Source organism: Panthera pardus, unplaced genomic scaffold (assembly GCF_024362965.1).
Source record: "Panthera pardus isolate Hobbes unplaced genomic scaffold, ASM2436296v1 HiC_scaffold_17, whole genome shotgun sequence".
Taxonomy (NCBI): domain Eukaryota; kingdom Metazoa; phylum Chordata; class Mammalia; order Carnivora; family Felidae; genus Panthera; species Panthera pardus.
The window spans coordinates 124830169-124843751 of NW_026526732.1; the positions used below are offsets into that span (position 1 = coordinate 124830169).

Genomic DNA, 13583 nt, shown 5'->3' on the forward strand with positions numbered 1-13583 from the left:
AGTCCTTGAGAGGATTTGAAAATAGTTGGCTCCGTGAGGGAATTCATCATCTTTGCAAACCATGCTTGCCCTGTTTGATCTTTTTTGGAAAATGGTTGGTGCAAAGGAAAATTTCCTAAGTTTTAATAAAGTTTTACTGTTTAGCTCTCTGCACGCCTTTCCAAAGGACCATACACATCCATCGATGCAAGCCTTAATTGTTGGCACAAGGATGTTGATTTGACTATGGGCTAATAATAGAAACTATATGGAGTGAAGTGAGTGAAAAAACTGTCACCCTGTGCATGTAACGTCTAAAAAGGCAATGTGACTCTGTGCAGGGCCAATTACGTGGATTAAGATGGGTCTTTGTTGGGGCGCCTGGGTGGCTCTGTCAGTTAAGCGACTGACTCGGGCTCAGGTCGTTATCTCACGGTTCCCGGGTTGGAGCCCGTGTGGGGCTCTGTGCTGCCAGTGTGGAGCCTGGAGCCTGCTTTGGACTCTGTGTCTCCCTCTCTCTCTGCCCCTCCCCCACTTGCACTCTCTCTCAAAAATAAATAAACATTTAAAAAAGAAAAAAGACTGAGCTCTGGAACCACAGAGAGCTGTCTCCAGTCTCCACCGGGTACCGGAACCTCAAGGTCTCTGAGCCTCAGTTTACCCATCTGCAAAATAAGTGTGACGCTCAGAGTGCATGCATTATAGGGCTGTTGCAAGAATCAAATGACGTAATGCCTACAAACGTGCTTAGAAGTGCCTCGCAAGGTGGCTTCATTAACTCCCATCACCTAAACTCCATCGTCTTGCTGGTGATAACCAGAAACTCTGATCTCTTCTGTTACTGTCAGACTCACGTAGTTCACTCCTATTTACCGTTGCCACGCGGGTATCACAAAAACACTGCACATTTAACAGGTGCAACCTGGAAGCTTGTATTTCGTTCCTCAAAACTGCGTTTGCATTTCTTGCCCCACCTTTCCTTTCTTAGTAAATGGCACCACAGACCATTGATTTACTTAGGCCAGAAATCTCAAATAGGTTTTTCGTTTTTCATTTCCCCTCATCTTCCTCATTCAGTTCATCAGCAAGGCTTCATAGCTGAGTCAAGTGGTTCGCCCTGTAGGTTGCTCTACATACACCGTTTGCTCCTTGGTAAACTTGCGAGTCTAAATCTGCCACGTTTTCTGTCACACAAGACTAAAGTGTGAGGCCACACCTGTAGGGTTCCTGTACCCTATGCTTCTGGTTGCTTTCCATCAATGGGGAGTCTTGTTAAGGGTTAAGAAGGAGAGAAGAGAGAAGTCATATAATAGTTCCTCCCTCCTCCTTGTGAGGTCAAGGCTGCATTGAGCTGGCTCTGTCCCTCCACCCAGGGTCACTGTTCTACTCAAGAGAGATGACTTTATATGACTCTCCTTCCAGTGTCTGGTGATGGCTGTGTGTCCTCATCCCTTCACGCCTGATGGTAGAATCAGCCTGCTCCTAAATCCATAGCTCTTGATAAAACATTTGTCATCATCTCATTTTGAGAATGCCCGTATTTCTACTGGGACTTTTTCTGATACAGACCCTAAGCTTGGGCTTTCTTGGTGATTAACCACAACAAAATTCCCATTTTGCGTATTGTGGTTAACTGGTTAACTAGCCTTACGCCCGCCATGTTGGAACATGGGGTTCATGTGTCTCAGGATTTTAACTGAAAGTCTGGCATGACCCTTCAGTTCCTTGGTTTCTCCTCAAATTGTCACAGATTTCTGCAGTTCCTGCAGGATTTCTGCCTTGGAGAGGAGGGGATGAGGTGGGAGGAAGCCACCATACGTGCTCGTTTGGCTGCTTGATTTCCTTACCTTTACCTCCTTCTTCAGTTCCCACTCCACTTGGAGCAAAAGCGGGGAAGAGTCCCCACTGCCTCTTGCTTTCTGGTTGTGACTTCTTTTTGATGTTCTCCATCTTGAGAAGACATTTCCCCTCTCCAATTATCTGAAGCTGAATGTTACCATAGCTGAACTTTGCTGAGAATTGTGATCTATTGGAGGGAGGAATAAATAGACACACATTTAATAGTTTCAAAATTTCATCACTGGTTATACATAGGTCAGATAATTATAACTTATCCTTCTAATGGCTTCCTAGTTGCATATAATATGTAGATTGGTTAACATCACCTGCATGTCCAGCAAGGTCTGGCTCCTATTTATATTTCTAACCCAAGTTCCCAGTATTCTCCTCTGGGGCTATACTTAGGTCACAGCCAAACTCCTTTCCTTTCCTTTCCTTTCCTTTCCTTTCCTTTCCTTTCCTTTCCTTTCCTTTCCTTTCTATAAAACTATGTCCTACCTCAGGACCTTTGTACATGCTGTTCTTTCTGCCTGGAACAATTAATTTCTTTTGCTCTTTGCATGGCTAAACAATTTTTTTACTAGTCTCATTAAAAAAAATTTCCATCTTTCCTAACCTTCCCCCACAAACTTGTCCCTTAAAATTCTTCTCTATACTATTCTTCGGGTTCTTCTCTGCATTTTCCATTCTTATCATACTTGCCATTGTTTTATTCATTTCACAGGTTTGTTTTATTTATCATGTCCAGTAGAAAGATGGTTTTATAATGTCAAGTATAATGTATATATTTGTATATCACTGTATTTCTGGCTTCTAGCACAGTGTCTGGCATAAAGCAAAACCATAATAAATATCTGTAGAATAAGAGGCTGAACAAAGTACAGGGCCTAGTACAATGAGTATCAATGCTCAATAAATGCACATTAGCATTGCTATTATGAAATTCCTTCTAATTACTATGTGATAAACGTGAGAAGATTTACTTACTATAATTTACTTACTAGAAGATTTACTTACTAGAATCACAATATATGACATGGCATCCTTTCAGTGGAAACATGTGGTAGGGAAGGTCTTCTCTTGAAGAGATTTGTGGGTTTGGTTTTTGTCTAACCAAGTGGACTCCACTGAGATTCCCTGAAGACCTACACAGTTTTAAATGGAATTAGATAAGCAGACAAAGCGCCTGCTTGGATTGAAAGAGACCGAGAGAGGGGCACCTGGGTGGCTCAGTCAGTTAAGTGTCTGACTTCAGCTCAGGTCATGATCTCATGGTTTGTGAGTTCGAGCCCTGCGTCGGGCTCTCTGCTGTCAGTACAGAGCCCGCTTTGGATCTTCTGTTCCTTTCTCTGTGCCCCTCTCCAGCTTGTGTGCCACCCCTCCCCTCAAAAATAAACATTTTAAAAAAAGAAAGAGACTGAGAGAGAACAAAATAAAGATGTCTTTGGACTCCCAAATTCTACTGGCAGAAAACAGGTTGAGAACACTATGTAGCTGCAAACGTGGGTTACCTTTCATTAAAAAAAAAAAAAAGCAGGGAAGATCCAAAGAGTGGAACCAGGCATCTAGAGGACAGAGCTGAGAGCCACAGAGAAGCATTCCAACCTTGAGACTTAATCAAGGAACTGCCAACATTTGCTTGTTTGGATTTCATCATTGTTGGGGACTCAGGATCCTGGCCTCCTTTTAGCAGCTTTTCATAGTTCCATCCCACATTGTCTCAGGATTCATCTGTGTGGCCAATAGGCTGTAGCAGAAGTGCTGCTCTGTCATTTCCAAGGTTAGGTTACAAAGGACAGCAGCTTCCATTCTGAGATCTTTCTCCCTCTTTCATTTCCTCATCATTCACTTTCACTAAATATGTTGATATTTGTCCATATGATACCCTTTCAGAACATCTGGATCAGTATTCTTAGAAGGGTTGCTGCGTGTTATATTTTGCATGGCGCAATCCTGAGTTATGCCTGTTTGTCCTAGAATAATTGTTTCCTCATTGACTACCCAAGTGTTCTGGATTGGATGATAAATTACACGATCACAATTATTATTAACATCTCTAGCATCCTACACATTCAGCCATATGTCCATTTACATTTTCTTAAACCGTACCATTGTGTGGTGTGTATGCAGGCACGTGTGTGTGTGTGTGAGTGTGTGTGTGTGTGTGTGTGTGCGTGTGTGTGTGAGAGAGAGAGAGAGAGAAGCAGAGACAAAGAAAGCTGGGTTTGCAGGGTGCGTGGGTGGCTCAGTTGGTTAAGCATCTGACTTCAGCTCAGTTCACGATCTTGCAGTTCGTGAGTTCATTCCCTGCATCGGGCTCTGTTCTGATGGCTCAGAACCTGGAGCCTGTTTCACATTCTGTGTCTCCCTCTCTCTCTGCCTTTCCCTCATTTGCACTCTGTCTCTCTCAAAAATAAATAAACATTAAAAAAAGCTGGCTTTGCATCTCTCAATTATTTCTCCTCCTTTTTAAATGTTTTTATAATTCTCTCCACCTTCCTGACCAAAAGTAACTAAGCAGAGTTAGGAAAGTCATAGTCTATAAAAGGTGGCTGCAAAAGGTGTAAGTCCCATGTTCTCATTTGTCTCCTGGAACCTCAACCCTTATAGTAGCATATCCAGGTCTTACAAAAACCAACTTCTATATATAATGCTTCAAGTGTTTTTTTGACCAATTTTATTTCATTTCTTTTTTCTTCCATGCAGGACCTGAAATGTGGAGGGGAAGGACTCAGTCAGTACATTCCTATGTCATGTTTAAACACTGACAAAACATTTGACAAGTACGTTCCTTCATGGTGGATTGAATGCATTTTATTTTATTTTGTTTGTTTCACTCTAGGTTAAATATGGGGCAATTATAGGTACCAAGCAGCCCGAGTTTGATTCACCTTAAGGATCAGGTTTATGGGAGACATGACCTCCCTTCCTCCTGAAATTTATCTGTGCCCTTCCATTCCTATATGACTGTTGGGGATGGGGCCATCATAGTAATGGAAGTATAGCTTGGAACCACGCCTTACTTACCTCTCAGGAAGTATCTAAATTCTTGGTCCAGTGTAGGAGCTTCCAAGATCAGGCTGTGGCACCTGCTGTTTCTCTGTGCCAGGAGAGGAAGTGCAGTAGTGGTGGCTGTGGGTTCAGAGGGGCTCTCAGGGTAGATGGTCTCCCTTTGAATCTCAGGCTTTTATGCCTTATGACCATGTGACCTCAAATAAGATGGTCAACATTCCCCAGCATCGGTTCATCAGTGAAGTAGAAATAATAATACCTCATTGGATTATCTGAAGGGTTAAATGAAATAATAGATATAATGTTTTCAAAAGAGTACCTTGAACATGTTAGGCATCCCATAAGTGTTAGTTAATACTGTATATCAGGGGTTCTCAACAGGGATCAGTTTTGGCCTCAAGAGACATTTGGCAATGTCTGGAGACTTTTTTTAAAAAAAAATGTTTTTATTTATTTTTGAGACAGAGAGAGACAGAGCATGAGCAGGGGAGGGGCAGAGAGAGAGGGAGACATAGAATCCAAAGCAGGCTCCACGCTCTGAGCTGTCAGCACAGATCCCAACGCGGGGCTCGAACTCACGGACTGTGAGATCATGACCTGAGCTGAAGTTGGACGCTCAACCGACTGAGCCACCCAGGCGCCCCCTGGAGACATTTTTTTTTATTATTATTATCATGACTGGGACTAGGGAAGGGTCTGTTAATGGCATCTGGTGGTTGGGGGCCAGGGATCTTGCTAAACATTCTACAATGCACAGGCCAGCCTCTACAACAAAGGATTATGGGGTTCAAAATGTCAATAGTGCAGAGGCTGAGAAGTCCTGTTGTATATATCAATGCTGTTTGCTCATTGTAATTTTACTTAATTTCCAATCTGACTAGCAGAGAAAATAAGGTATCAGCTGGAGTGGGGCCTGTCTCTCTGCGAAGACAATTCAGTGCCTCAGGGAACATGCCAAGCAGGCAAGATTGTATTTTGCTGAGATGTCATTCAGTGCTCAAGGTGGTATCACTGAGGTATAGGGTAGCATGTTCCCAGCGCCCAACTTTTCTGTGTTAGGACTTCAGACCAGGAAAATGGCCAGGGATGTCTACAAGACATTATATGCAAGGGAGTTAATTACAGACTCATTTACAGTAGTGAGAGTTGGAACAAACCTAAATATCCAACAATAAGAGATTATGCCATGGGGAAAAAAATCGAGCCACATGGAAAATGCCTATAATGTACAAAGTGGTAAATATGGGTTACAAAATAGTATTTACATCATCAGTCTTATTTTGTAAAGAATAAAAAGGTGTATTTTACTACCTGGCTATGAGGAACGGACCTCAATATTTCATCAGTGTTTATATCAGGGTTGTGGACTAATGGATGACTATTGTGGGGTTTTTTATACAATTAAATTTTGCATAATGTGCAAACATAAGCATACATTTCTATAATCACAAAAGTAATAAGTATTGTATATGAGGGGAAACAGAGAGTAATAATATGCCACAGGACCTAATTCAAAATGAGCTCATGTCTGGTCTGGTTCCTGGTCTAGGGTCTGACTACTCACTCCAAGGGGACACCAATCTCTAGACTTACCTCTACGTAACTGATAAGGTGTTAAAACTGTGTATTAACCTTTTGATGTGCATTGTGTTTCTTTTTAACTAAGGGAGGTATTCTTAGGAAACCTTTAATTACAAAGAACTACGATTGTAACTAAGAACCTTCCCCCCACCTTTAGGATGATAATCATGAATTCAGCATCTAATTATTTAGATTAAGTTTTTAAGATATTTCATGAGTGCCTTACAATGCTTATCAAAAGAACAAAGAAAGAAACTGAGGAAACCATCTCACTGTGGTTAACACATCATGTTTGATGTTTACTAATGAAATCTGTTTACCTTCATAACTGTATAATAGGGCCATTAAAGACAATAGATACAGTAGTTTAAAAGTAATAAAATTTACAACAAAGTGTATTTAATTTGAAATTGAATTGCCAGCAAATGGTGTCCTAATGAACCCTTGTGTCAATGGAGCTCTAACCAAATTAAGGGAAATCATTTCTATCACAAGAAAGTAAATCAGCTGTGAGATCCAAAAAGGCCATTCCTCCGGTGGGGGTACAGTCATTGTCACAGATGGCTCTGCTGATGGAATTAAGCTTAAGTTAGGAGAAATGAAATACAAGATCCTTCTTAATTCAAATGAATTTGGGAACGCAGGCAAATGTTAGAAGCTCAAAATTAAATAAATGAATGAATGAATAAATAAATAAATAAATAAGTGAGTCATAAAAAAGAACCTCAAATAAAGGCAGTAAATGTTAACAGGAGGAAAAAAAAAAGCCTGGGGAACATTTTTGAAGGTAGAAATAGATCTTGATTTCTGGCCATTGCATTAAAAAAATAAAAAAGTTTATGTCATATCACCTATTCAGCTATTTGAACGATTCCTCTGTTTCCAAGTTTCTTCATCAGTTTATAAGATTGAAGGAGTGGGGGGCTGAAAATGAAGTGGCAAAATGTCTTACCAAATATTTGATCTTCGGTAATTTCTGAAACGAGCCACATTTTAATTACTGGGAGATCAGTATTGACTACAGGGAGTCTTGAATTTTATAGAGATCACATTTCAAAAGCTACTCATCTCCCCAACTTTAATCAACGGTAGTTGTGTGGTATTTATCTAATTCTCAGTTAATCTGACACGATGTTTAAGGAAAACATCAAATTGTGTTGTGGTTCCAAAGGCAAACCTTTTCATTATCCCCATTGTCAATTTCTCTTCCTTTTATCTCCCCTCCTCTTGCACCCACTGCAGAGTGCCAAGTCAACCATTAATTGCACATCGAGATGTCTGGAAAGAAAACAGGCCAGCCAAGCTCTGTACTCTCACAGACGTAACTCACGAATCAAAGGCAGCAGCAGCAGGACCTTGCTGGAAGGTGAGACTCTCATGACTGACTTTTTCTCGGATGCAAAAATGTGAAATGATGAGATCAACGGTTCTTGGCTCGCTGTCCTGGTTGGCTTTTCCTCCTGCTGGGACCCTCTAGAGAAACAGAGTTTCAACAGGACTTGGTAAATATTTTTGAGGAGAATTCTACGCTCAAATAGAAGGGCTAAAATTCTCGACTGTAAAGCATTGGGAATTCCTCAAGAATGGTGTGCACAGTGCCAGGCTGGGTTCCCACTAGACAATGAGGCAGGACTGTCTCCATGCAAATGAGACAGGTTTGAGATTTGATGAATCTTCTGTCTTCTGTCCCTACTCATCTGACACTCGCTTTGAGGAAGGTTGTAAATGCAAGAGAGATTGTGGTATAATTCCTCAGACTGGCATTTCTGCCCCCTAGTCACCATTCGATTATCTTCCAAATTGCTGTGTTTCAGAGAGATAAAGATTTTTTATGGCTTGCTGACTTGAAACAACCACAAGAGCCAGCAAAGAAATGACTAAGCGGCCATGCATAGTAATTCCATTGGTAAATGACAAAATCTTTGTTTGTATGACATTTCCAAAATTACTACAGAAGATGGATCTAAAATACAAAATGTCACATTTGGCATGCAAAACTATCACAATATATTTCAGTATAAAATTCATAGAGGCGTTTAATTTAGAATGTGTTTAATAACTCGGTCTGCCTGCATCAGTAATCCTGCCTTGAGGTTTAAAGAGCTTGTGTTATTTATTCACATGGCGTTAATTTTTTAAAAAAAATATTTTTGGAAACCAACATATTAAGGTTAAGTCTTTATTGTTAATTAAGATTTTCTAATTAAGGCAAAAAATTGTTATTCTGATTGGTTTTTAAGTATGACTTCTGTGAGAAAACAAAAGAAGTTTAGCAACTTCCACTGTTTATTTAGCTGTGATTTGATTCCAGAAGCATACTATCTATATGGAAATATATATTATCGCTCACAAAATAAAGTCTAGGCAGGATTAAAAGGTACTTAACCGTTGGCTGCAGATTAATGGGTAGCTACTAACTCCAGGAGCCAAGAGAGTACAGTAAACTGCTTCGAAGAACGGCATTATTTTTTGCTTAAAGCACAATGTAATAGAGAATTCTTTGAGGTCAAATGATTCCAAAGACTATTTGGGACTTGTGAGTATAGAAAACATGACTTAATGACATTTGAGTTATTAATAATCCCAGTTTAATTTTTGTTTAATCTGAAACAAGTCCATTAAAAAAAATCTTATCCATTTGGATAAACTTTCCAGCACTTACTAAAAATGAAAATGGCCTATTCCTGTGAGTGGAAGGTAAGCAATGAAGTTCAAATGCCCCATAAAATATTCTTGACTCCTGTTCTTTAGTTACATACAACGTATGCTAAGTTTTAGGTTAAAGCACACACAAATGCTACTCCGTCCTTTAGGGGTTTTTTTTTTCTCTCCTTGGAAGCCCATGGGGTAAGTTGACCTCATGCTTAAATTGAATAAAAGTATCTATCAGGTGAAGGGTTTGTCTGACCTACTTTGGACTTGACTCATCAAGGTGGTATAGGGACCAAGGGCACGCTGCCCAAAATGTACCACAAGGGCACACGGACTATTTTGAATTGAAGCTACTTGAGAGCCAGTGCAAGACCACTCAGATCCTCCTCCGTCCCCCTGAAAATAGGAAATAAATCTCCCATATGAAAGGTACCCTCCCTTTACTAAGAAGTGAAAAGACATCCTTATCACCAGAGGTTGGAACTTTGAAGCGAAGAACGCTGTAGAAAACTTGTTATTATTATTTTTTTTTACTGATCTACAATCTCAGCCCAGATTTTGCTTGGAATTACTTCCTAATTAAAACTCTTAAACACCCATTTTCTTTATCCTGTCTCTTTCTCGCAACATTATTTTGTTTCTTCCTAAAATGTCTAAAAACTGCTTTCCTTGGTCATTTCTTTATGTCTCGTTTTCATTATTGGGCCTCCTTGTGCGTGTCAAAAAACGTTGGCTTCTTTCTCCAGTTCATCTGTTCACGTAAACTTAATTTTCAGTCCAGCAAAGACCTGGAGGGGTAGAGAAAAAAGCATTTTCCTCTCCTACAGCATCCTGTGGTCTGTGATTAGTGTCAGAGGTAAGGGTTTTTGCCTTCCAAACTCTTGAGTTTGAAACTCACGGCCCATACTCACCCTCCCAGATACCTCGAAGAGGCACGATGTGTGGTTTTCAGAAGTGTTGGTATCCTGTTAATTCTATCTTATTATAATAGATGAATGGTTTCTGATGTCACAGATCATTAACATACCATGCTTAAAAATTGGCTAACCTTTCCCCTGGCGTAATTGGCAGGCTTGCCTTTTGACCTCCTAATTATATATCGTGTGTCCTCCTCTGTTATCATTGCTAATACCTGACAATTACAGGTTGAGCGAAAATAATTGTCTATTTCCCCCCACCCCCAAGAAGTGCATTGTGGCTAATTGTGTGGTTTCATCCAGTTCCTGCGTATTTCAGGAGACCTGCCTTGTCTTTAGGTTGAGCGCGGCCAGGCGCCTCAGCATCTTCAAGTACGGATGAAATGTGCAAGAGGCCTCAAGAACAAGGCTCCCCGAGGCTCCTACCGCCTCAGGGTGTCCTTGCTTGGTCGACCAGGTGGCTGTGTCTTCCAGTGGCAGCAAACGGAGCAGCTGAAGACCAGAACACACCCAGTGAGGCATGATGGAAATTTTTATGATCTGGGGCTCTATTTCCACGAAAGCCTTTATGTGGTAAGCTGGCCTTTTTGCACACATGTCCCTTTTTATGTAGCTTCCTCACTCTTCCTATCTATCCATCTTTTCGTCTCTACTCATGTGGCTTGAGATACTCAACTTTGCGGAGTGAACAGAAAGGGTTGCATTCATTCATTCGTTCCTTCAGCCAATACCCAATGAGCCCCCACTATGCACCAAGCATGTGTTGTGGACCATAAAGGACACCCTAAGTCCCGTGTAAAATGGAAATGCTGTCTTTATTTAGCAACCAAATATATGGTGGATGCTTGGTCTAGTTCTCCTCCTTTTTAGGATTTACATGCTGAGTGATTAATGATGTACATTGTTGGGCGTGTAGTACATGGATAAGTGTGGAAGCAGCCAGGGATGCTGATTTTAGGTGAGAACCAAGCTTGAGGCCAGAAGAGAAGTTGGAAGGATTGTTCAGAAAATATATTATGGATATAGGGAGGGGTTCTAGAAGAGACAGTGCTGAGTAAAGGAGGAAGAAGGTGGGTAAGGTTAACCAGTGACCCTGGATGCAGGGATGAGAAACAGGCTGGAGACCATCAAGTTCCCTTTGGAAGCAGAGAGAAGGCTCAGCCTCGTCTGGGGCATGTTCCATGAAACTCTAGCCCTCCCCCACCCCACAAAAAAAAGAAAGGAGGGTGGGAAGGGGCATCTGGGGGCTCAGTAGGTTGTGTCTGGCTTCAGCTCAGGTCATGATCTCATGGTTCGTGGCTTTGAGCCCCTTGTCGGGCTCTGTGCTGACAGCTGGGAGCCTGGAGTCTGCTTCGGATTCCGTGTCTCCCTCTCTCTCTGCCCCTCCCGTGCTTGCGTTCTGTCTCTCTCTGTCTCTCAAAGGTGAATAAATGTTAACAAAATAAAATAATAATAATAATAATAATAATAATAATAATAAAGGAGGGTGGGTTAGTCCTGGGACACTTACCACATGCTGGTGCATTGACGTTGAGCATGAGCACACACTGTTCACAAATACAGAATTGCCTTTTACACTATTAATTTGAAAGAGTAAAACACACATCTTGAGGGTCAATATAGGTATCGCAGAGTGATATTTAAGAGAAAAGCTAATTTCTCTCTAAAATAGATAGGAGTGTGTTCTCTTTCTCCATTTCCCCTTAGGTTTTGTGCTAAAAGGTATCCTTTTAATTAATTTTAGCATGTGGTATTTCATTAAGGGTTGTAATCCATTATTCACATGAATATACTGTGCAGATAATGTCTTGTATTTATTCTGACCAACTGAAAAAATTAAAATAAGAGGCGAGACTAAAAAATGAGCCATTCTGTATGGTAGATCTATAAACTCCACACGTAGGCTGTCATTATTTACTTGTTCTGAGAAGAGAATTATCAACCTTCATTTTTTTGCCATCTTTACTTTCTAGATATCTAAGACCCTTGAGGATAGTGTTTTTTTTGTTGTCGGTTGGTTGGTTGGTTTTTGTCTTTTGTTTTTTTCTTTTTAATGGTCAACAACTCTGTAGTGAATTTTAAGAATAGAAAACATATGGGGCGCCTGGGTGGCTCCATCGGTTGAGTGTCTGACTTTGGCTCAGGTCATGATCTCACGGCTGGTGGGTTCGAGTCCTGTGTCGGGCTCTGTGCTGACACCCCAGAGCCTGGAGCCTGCTTCGGATGCTGTGTCTCCTTCTCTCTCTGCCCCTTCCCCATTTGTGCTCTGTCTCTGTCTCTTAAAAATAAATAAATGTTAATTAAAAAAAAAAAAAGAATAGAAAACCTATAGCATCCATAAAAGCCATGCCGTTGAATAATGAGTGCAAAGTCTCAGGTGACCTCTGTGTTTAGAAGTTGATGGGGCTTCAAAAACAAAGAAAACAAAGCCTGCTTACCGCTGGGAGCCTAATAGACAAAATAGACATTTGGTGAAAGTCACAGCTTCATCCCAAGGTGTATCCACAGTCCACTTCAGATAGGATTTGGAGAATTGGCTGTGTTGATGGTGGTGAGAACACCAGAGGTCTCTTTCAAACAAGAGACCAGAACTCTTCCTGGGAAAGAATTCTTCCTGAGAGAAAAGGAATCCCCGCTGAAAAACATTCACTGGGGAGTCAACTCTCAGTTGGCTCATCTGTGAGATGAGGTTAAAAATATGTGCCTCTCAGATGCATCGTGAGAAATGATGGGGATAATACTTGGGGAAATACATAGAATTCAGGGGCTTCTTTTATTATTGCTATCATTATTCTGTTTCTTTGATAGTGGAGCCCGTAAATGTTTCCCCAGTGGACTTTCATTTGAATATCTATGACATGTTCATATTTCAAGTAACTTTCAAACTAACCTTTGCTTGAGAACAATGTCGGTTAACGGTTTTTTCCTTTAATGACTGATCCCAAAGGCTTTGTGAAGAAATGTGGGATACTCGTGAGAGGAGTTAGTCTAGGGTGGGTAGGGAGAGGACATTTTCCCTGGGGGAACCCACTGTCTCTGTGGAACCAGACTTTGAGGACGTGTTCTAAGAAAGCAGCAAGCATAATTTAACCCCTGAGCTGAGGTCTTGGTTCCTACCTATCACCTCAGAGGAATTTCAGAAATGTGGTGTTACCCAAAATTTCAGCATATTATACAACTAATATTAATATTTATTTAGAGGATCTTAAACAGGTCCACGATCAGCAAGGAGCCTGATGTGGGGCTCGATCCTATGACCCTGGGATCGTGACCTGAGCTCATGACTGACCCTCAACTGACTGAACCACCTAGGGGTCCCTAAAAGACAGCGCGTGAGTGGGGGGAGGGTTAGAGAGAGAGAAACACAGAATCTGAAGGAGGCTCCAGGCTCAGAGCTGGCAGCACAGAGCCCGACACGGAACTCGAACCCTTGAACTGTGAGATCATGACTTGAGCCGAAGTCAGATGTTTAACTGAATGGGCCACCCAGAGCCCCAAAATGTGGCTATTTTTTTTTTAAAGAGTTCAATCAACACCTAACAGGCAGGTACATTCTTTTGTGCCTTTTAATTAAGTATCTGAAAATGTAAAGCATGGAGATAG

The 13583-nt window shown here is 41.2% G+C and overlaps 1 protein-coding gene across 1 annotated transcript in view; it reads left to right on the top strand.

Moving 5' to 3' along the window:
• The window catches only part of LOC109249552 (uncharacterized), a 276220-nt gene that overhangs the window by 121688 nt on the left and 140949 nt on the right, over window positions 1-13583 (top strand). Inside the window, exons 9-11 of the mRNA XM_053905327.1 lie at window positions 4525-4601; window positions 7654-7777; window positions 10320-10553. Of these exons, the coding sequence (XP_053761302.1) occupies window positions 4525-4601; window positions 7654-7777; window positions 10320-10553 (435 nt within the window). The remainder of the gene's footprint in view (window positions 1-4524; window positions 4602-7653; window positions 7778-10319; window positions 10554-13583) is intronic.